The sequence below is a fragment of the Hirsutella rhossiliensis genome (assembly GCF_020360975.1).
Source record: "Hirsutella rhossiliensis strain HR02 chromosome Unknown scaffold00015, whole genome shotgun sequence".
In the NCBI taxonomy this organism is placed as follows: Eukaryota; Fungi; Ascomycota; class Sordariomycetes; order Hypocreales; family Ophiocordycipitaceae; genus Hirsutella; species Hirsutella rhossiliensis.
In genome coordinates this window covers 364,035-371,385 of record NW_025408681.1, presented here as the reverse complement: position 1 = coordinate 371,385, position 7,351 = coordinate 364,035, and the positions used below count along the sequence as shown (strand labels likewise).

At 67.0% G+C, this 7,351-nt stretch overlaps 1 protein-coding gene across 1 annotated transcript; it reads right to left on the bottom strand.

Moving 5' to 3' along the window:
* Positions 1-832: 832 nt before the first annotated feature.
* Positions 833-6,778, bottom strand: HRG_10171 (PIF1-like helicase domain-containing protein; the record flags this gene model as incomplete). Its single annotated transcript, XM_044868642.1, has 9 exons — positions 833-1,174; positions 1,253-1,679; positions 1,724-2,325; positions 2,427-2,879; positions 2,945-3,170; positions 3,220-3,258; positions 3,339-3,867; positions 3,946-4,444; positions 4,541-6,778. The coding sequence occupies 9 exons, from the start codon at positions 6,776-6,778 to the stop codon at positions 833-835; spliced, it is 5,355 nt and encodes a 1,784-aa protein (XP_044715997.1).
* Positions 6,779-7,351: the final 573 nt, after the last annotated feature.

Genomic DNA, 7,351 nt, shown 5'->3' with positions numbered 1-7,351 from the left:
TTGAGGAACGTTAGTGCCTTGAGGAACGAAAGGCTTCTTGCCTTGAGGAACGAAAGGACTTCATGCCTTTGCCTTGAGGAACGAAAGGCTTCTTTTCTTACCCTGCGAGCCCTCCCCCCCAAAGTTTTTCCCCGTCTTTCCCGCCTCCTGATTCGCTGGCGTTCCCGCTCTGGATTCGTCGGTGTTCCTGCTTTTAATTCGTCATAATTAAGTAAAAATTATAGAAAGGCATAGTACGTGCCTCTCTGCCAGTCGCCTCCCCTCCTCTTTTGCCCTCTCCCCTTGCTGCCCCTCTTCCCTTTCCCTTTCCCGTCCGTTTGGTTGTCTCTTGAAGGGCCCTCCTTATACTTATATGGATGCAAAACGCGGGCTGCCCACGTGGCCTGGTAGCCCTAACTATCGTTAAGCCGGTGGCGTCGCCGCAATAGCTGCTTGCTTTTGCCTACGGAACACGAGACCCGGCCTGAGATGCCTACGCCATCTACAACACAACTTTGACTACCGTCACGATATAAAACGTCGCTGCGATGGCCAGCCGGCCGTCTACGCAGCCCAAGACTCGACGCAGACTGCCCACGTGCGTGACCTGATAAAAGACTCGACGCATATTGCCTACGCAACCCTACGCATCTAAGACAGAGAGATTATGCATTTTGCCGGCACGCTACCTGCCATGACTATATATATATATATTGCCTATGCAACCGTACGTGCTTAACCGCCAATATTAAGACGTAACGCCGCGGCAATGGCCAGTCATCCTTATAGGCCATTCAACACTCCCGAAGGCTAGCCTTCCTACGCTGCGGGCGGCGCGCCGGCGGCGCCGCCGTTACCCGCGGAGCCAGCCGGCCGCCTCCCGCGCCGTCCACCCGCTCAGCTCCTCCAGTCGGGCCTGGGCCGCCGTCATCTCCTCGGGCACCCGGTTCCCCACCAGGTCCCGCTCCCGCACCTCCGACACGAGCATGATGCCGTCGAGCGTCGGGCACCGAGACAGCTGCACGTATAGGCTGTACGGGTCGCACGGCGACGGCACCGCCCGCCCCTCGACCGTCGTCGTCCTCGCCCCCCTCAGCTCCAGCGCCACACGCTCCAGCGTCCCGCCCTGCACCTTGTAGTCGGTGCAGGCGAAGGCCGCCGCGCACGGCAGGCCCCGCCGGCTCACGTCGTTGCGCTGCCACGGCCGCTTCCGCTGCGCCGTGATCTTCACGCTGATGGGCGTCAGCAGGATCGTCCCGGCCGGCATCCCTACGAAGTGGAGGTCCCGGGTCGTCTCCGACGCCAGCACGATGCCCGCCGGCGGCCCGAAGTGCAGCGTCAGCTCCGCCGACACCCGGTGGCCGGGGAAGGCCCGGTCGGGGATCACGGCCACCGCCGTGTAGCCGGCCCCGTTCACCACCTTCAGCCCCTGGTGCGTGTTCTGGTTCACGACGACCGGCATGCCGGGCACGAAGACGAAGACGGCCGGCACCGGCGTCGCGCTGTCGTCGCCCTGGCCGAGCATCAGCACCGCCTCCTCCTCAGTCGGCTCGCCGTCCTTCCACTTGTGCTCGGAGAGGAAGACGCGCGCCGCCGTCCGCCGCAGCGCCCGGAACGCGAGCGCCGCCTCGAGGTTGAGGTTCCAGCGGTTGCGGTTGAGAGGCGTGACCACCGTCACGCCCGTCTCCCACGCGATCCGCCTGCCGGCCGGTGGCACCTCGAGTTGAGCAGCTCGAGGTCCGACCGGTCCTGCTCGCCGCGGCGGATCCGCCCGAGCAGCCGCCGCAGCTCTGGGTCGCCGGCGGCCCGCATCTGCTCGTCGAGCATGACGACCGTTGTGAAGCGCCGCCACAGCGCGTGCGCCTCGTCGTGCTGCCGCCGCTGCTCGGCCGCGAACGCCCTGTCCTCGTCCCACGACACCGCCGCGCTCGGCAGCAGGATCGACCGCTCCTGCACCGGCCGGAACTGGTGGAAGTCGCCGCAGAGGATCACTACCGGGATCCCGCCGAAGTCTCGCGCCGACCCCCGCAGCCGGCGGAGCTGCTCGTTGGCCGCGTGCAGCGTCCGCGCCCCGAGCATGCTGACCTCGTCGATTACGAGTACCTCCTTCTCCCGCCAGTCCATGCGCGACCGGCCGTCGACGAAGCGCTCGCCCGCGCCCGGCAGCCGCACCCCGTCCAGCTCCCTTGTCGCCCCTCCCGCCTGGCCGACCGTGAGGCCGCAGGCCGAGTGGAGGGTGATGCCGTTGATCCGCGCCGCAGCCGTGCCCGACGTCGCCGTCACGAGCATCCGGCTCGAGAGCTCCCTCCGGGCGAGCAGCTCGACGAGCGCCTCTATGACGCGCGACTTGCCGGTGCCGCCTCGCCGCCGACGAATAGGCAGAGCTGGCCTTCTCCGTCGCCGCCTGCCTCGTTGGCCTGCCGGATCTGGTCGAGCTGCCGGCATACGATGAGGAGGGCAATTGACTGCTTCTCGTTCAGCGTCAGTTCCTTGGCCAGCTCCCGGCCGGCGGCGAGGAACGAGCTCGACGGGCCGAGCCGCACGCGCATCCCCGCCGCCGTGCCTACGTCTGGGTCGCCGTCGGCCGCCGTCACGTCCATGTCGTCCTCGCCGAATCCCCCCATGACCCCGCGGAGGGCCGCGCCGCGGTCCGCCCCGACGCCTGCCGCCGCCCCGCCGCCTTGTGAGCCCTGGATGCCCTGTATGGCCCGCTCCCGCTCCCGCGCGGCGCTCCTCTGCTGCGACTTAATAGCCCGCACCTCCTCCTGCCGCGGCAGCGCCGCCCCCGAGAGCGCCGAGCCCGGTAGGTTGACTCGCCTCACGGGCCCATCCTCCGCTACCACCGTCGCCGCGAGCTCGGCGGCTGACTCGAGCCCGGGCTGCTGGAACCGGCAGAGCTGCTGCGTCATCCCTAGCAGCTCTGTCGACTGCGCCGTCACCTGCCCCGCGGCGGCTGCATTCCGACCACGTCGATGAGCCGGGCCGTGTCGCCCGCCCCGCCGCCGCGGTACGCCCCCTCGCCGCCGCTCCCCGTGGCCCTACCTTCGTCTTCGGCCTGTGGCGCTGTCGACCTGTCTTCCTCGGCTGTCGCGGCCCACTGCTTGGCGTCGCGCTTCGCGTCCTCCGCTGACCGCCGGAGGAGCTGTACGTTGTCTACGAGCCGCGCGACCTCGGGAGAGCGACGATCGCGCCTGTGCCCAGATATCGTTGATGTCGCCGGCTCCTATGCTGACAAATGACTCCCATGGTATAAATAGGGCAAGGTGCTGCACCGCCGCCCTGGGTGCCGTTAGCCGACCTAGCCTATATGTATCCTCAAGCTGCCTTCCTATAGGCATTTCCTACCTTATAATACGTACCTTCGGTGGCATGACTCCTCGTCTTCCTTACTGAACTCCTTGCTTAGGTACCCGTCTAGCCGCACCGTCGCCGCCTTGCCCGGTCGCCTAAGCACCTGCACCCAGCCCTTCCTGCCGCGCAGCCTCTGCGAGGGTATCTCGCCCCAGCCCGCCCTGCTGTCGGCGCTGCCGCCGGCCCGCCTCAGCCTTATAAGTGACGTATAGTCGTAGAGGCAAAGCCGTTGTAGGAGCTCCCCCCTGTGACGGTAGGCCTCGACGAGGGGAATTCTCGGCCCGGCCTCCTCCACGACGACCGTCTCGTCCGGCGCGTCGCCTGTCGCCTCCGCGCCGCTTGCCCGTTGGAGATGCCTCCACCGGCGGAAGACGGCCCAGTAGAGCTGGTTCGCATTGACGTACGCCCACGCCGAGCCGCTGCTGAACTCCGCCGGATACCCTAGGAGGTGGGCTATTACCTCAACCTGCGAGAGTGGCCGCTCTGTGAAGACCCGGTTCGCTACCTTGAGTAGGAACGTCCTCGTCTTATTCCTCCCTATAGTAGGCTCTGGCCCTATCGCTACCTCCTCGTTAGCCCTGGGCCCTCTCCTCTCGCTCTTGCCCTCGCTACTACTGCCGCTGTTCTCTTCTATTAGCTCCCCCTCTAGCGTCGGGAGGAACTCGGCCGCCGCGGCCACCCGCTTCCACGCCGGGTCCTCGACCTTGGTCGCGTAGTTGGTGATGTAGTAGATCAGGGCCATAGTCTTACGCTGCGTCGCGATGAACGAGATATCGTGGTTGTGCCGCAGCCCGACCGCCATCGCCCTGTTCCACCGGTTGACCATGTTATGCGTGCGCCGGACCTCGAGCACCCCGTCCGTCGTCAGCGCCGTCCTCTCCACCAGCCTCCACGGCGCCTTGAACCGGCAGAGGTTCCCCTCGCGCGCCCCGCCGCCGAGCGAGTACTTTACGCAGGTCGCGCTGTGCGTGTGGACCTGCGTCGCGCCCGCGCAGAAGTTGGCCTCCTCGTTGAAGGCGTCTGTGAAGCGCGCGACGTCGTCGAGCCGCGACGATATGTCCGCCGTCGCCGACCTCTCCGCCTGCACGGCGCAGTAGCCTTCTGCGTCTAGCTCCTGTGGCCCCGGGTTAGCCTAGAACCCTCTCCTCTGTCCGTACTGAGTGGCATATATCTGGAGGGCTTTCTCAGTAGAGTCTTATCGCTCTCTTGCCTCGGAGAATACGCTGTCTACGTAGCGGGCGATTCGCTTCCGGCACGCCGCCTGCTCCTCCGTGTCGGCGCCCGCGAGCGCCTCGCCGAGGCCCCTGTTGCCCCTTAGCCAGAGGAGCCCGTGGAGGTGGAGGGCACCTCGCTCGTTCGTCTCCACGGCCCCGTAGTAGGCCCCGACGTGCCCGAACACCGACTCCTCCCCGGTCCGGACGTAGTGCTCGAAGAAGAGCGTCATCTCCCGGTGGAAAAAGACGGCCGAGCTCATCGGGTCCGATATGGCGAGCCGCGTCCGCTTATACGCGTTCCCGAGGTCCCTTAGGAAGGCCTCGGCCGCGTCGGGGTCACGGGCGCGGTACGCCGCCAGCCGTAGCTTTACTAGGTTCGTGATGTCGTTCGGGTTCAGCGTGAACCAGATGACCGGCACCCCGTACCTAATAATAAGGGAGAGTATCTTCTTCCGCATGCCTAGGCGGCTCTCCCTGGACATGGGCTGCCTGTGCCCGAACACCGAGAGGGACCGGAGGAGCTCCGTCACCCCGTCGTCGCTAGTCTTGCCCGTAGCCTCGAGCTCGACCTTCGCCGCCTCGAGTCTCTGCGTCGTTAACGACTTTAGCAGGCCCTCGACCCTTGCAAAGTTCTTCCTCGTCACGCCCAGCATACTAGCCTGGCGATTCCTGGACCGTACGCCCATGTTGAAGACGAGGAAGGCGAATATGGGGTGCGTCGCGAACCGCCCGCCGTGGCGCCGTAGTACGACGTCGGCCCAGGCTTGTAGGTTCATGTTCCGCGTCGACGTGAGGCCCTCGGCGACCCGCTCCGCCTCGCCGCCCCGCCGGCCGGCGGCCGCGGCCGCGCCCTCGCCCGCGGCGGCCTCGTCGGCGAGCCTCGGCCCGCCTAGCCCAAAGGGCAACAGGGTCGGGAAGGCCCTGACGAAGAAGGACGCGTCTGCCGAGTCGGCAAATTCGTCTCCGCGCCGCACCTGTATGTAGGGCTCGCTGTCGCCGCCACGGCCGCTGCTCCTCGCCGCCCCTCCCGCCGCCCCTCCCGCCGCCATGTTGACCCATGTCCTCGGGCCTATGGTCCCGATAGCCTCGCGGGCGAAGCGGATCTTATCGGCGTCCGCCACCTCGGGCGCCCCGTCGAGGGGGAACATGCCGGACGACGTTACCTCGTTAATTATGTCCCCCTCCTCTTCGGGCCTAGCGCCCTCTAGATCCTCGCCGTTACCCGCCCCCTCGTACGTAGGCCCGGGGTCGGGCCGGCCCTCGGCGGGGTCCCGGCCCTGCCTTAGCATCGCAAGCACCTCCTCGATCTCGACGACGCCCTCGTCGTCCATGGCCCGCTCCGTCGGCGGCACCAGCTGCGCCGTCTGCGTCCTCTCGCGCGCCGACGGCTCGTTGTGCTCGAGCCGCTCCCACACCGCCGCCGGCACCCCGTGCGCCGGCTCCCCCCAGCTGTCCATCTCGGCCGTGTCGACCTCGACCTCGCTATAGTGCGGGTTATTCTCCTTAAGCCACGCCAACGCCCTTTCCACCGGCCGCCGCCGTACAGACAGCAGGCCGGACAAGTCCCGCGGCCCGGGCCTCTCGGCGCCCTGCCACGAGACGTGGATCTCGTCCATGACCCGGAGCAGCGGGTGCGGGAGCACCTTGGTCGCGAGCCCCTGGACGTCGTTTGGGAACACCGTGATGTGGCCCTTGACGTGCCTCGGGTACCTCACGCCCTGCCTCTGGCCGCCGGGGATGCTGTACTTCGTCACGAAGCCGTAGCATGAGTTGAGCGCGATCAGCTTCTCCTCGACCGGCGTCAGGCCCTTGAGCTCGTCCGGGTAGACGTGCTCGCAGCCGAGCCGCCGGTGGAGGTGCATCGCCGCCGATGCGCCGTCGCGCCCGACCCGCCGCGCGCACTCGGCGCACACCGGCACCGGCGCGCCCTCGGGGAAGCAGCTTCGGCACCCGAACGGCGACCGCCCGCCTCCCTGCGCCGCGCCGTGCCGCGACCAGCCCTCCCACGCCATCTCCCTGAGCTCCACCCTGGCCTGCTTCCGGTAGCATAGCGTGCACGTCGCGGTCGGTAGCGTGCCGGCGTCGTGGAACGCCCGGTAGAACCTCCGCACTGTCCTGACCTCCCTTTCCCGCGGCACCGGCGCGCACCACGCCCGCTCGTCGGCCAGCCTCTCACCCGCCTCGAACTCCTCTTCGAGGCCCCGCAGCACGTCCGCCAGGTCCTCGGCCTGCATCTGCCTTGGCCTTGGCCGCCTCTGGTCGCCGCGACTCCGTTTTGCCTCGGTCTGTCCGCTGGCGGCGTTGCCCTTCCTCTTCTGTCTCTCTCGAGGTAGCGGGCCTCTCGTCATCCCATCTATATCCGATTAGACATCTATATATATATACCCTGGCACCGTTCATAGTCCTTACCTGCGCGTTGGCCTTCTATTGCCTCGCCAGGCCCTACAGCCTCAGCCGTGTCCCCTATAGCGCTCTCCATCGTGGCTACTGGCCGAGGCAGGATATCCCGAGGCGCCTGTTGACTTGCCGTGGGGCCTAGGGACGGCCCGGCCATGCTTGACGCGCGGCCGCCATGTCTTGCCTCGATTTCTTTGCCAACCGGGCTGCGCTTTCTTCTGTCTCTGTCCAGGGCGGCGGGCCCATCGTCGTCTCATCTACATCACGTTAACCACCTCTCCGTCGACCGACCCTGGGAGCCTGCTTGGGAACTATACCGGCGCGTTGGCTTTTCATTTCTGCACTGGGCTTTGCGCCTCGGCCGCGTCCCCGTGGCACCCTCTGGCCCGCTCCCCGGCCAGGGCTGTATC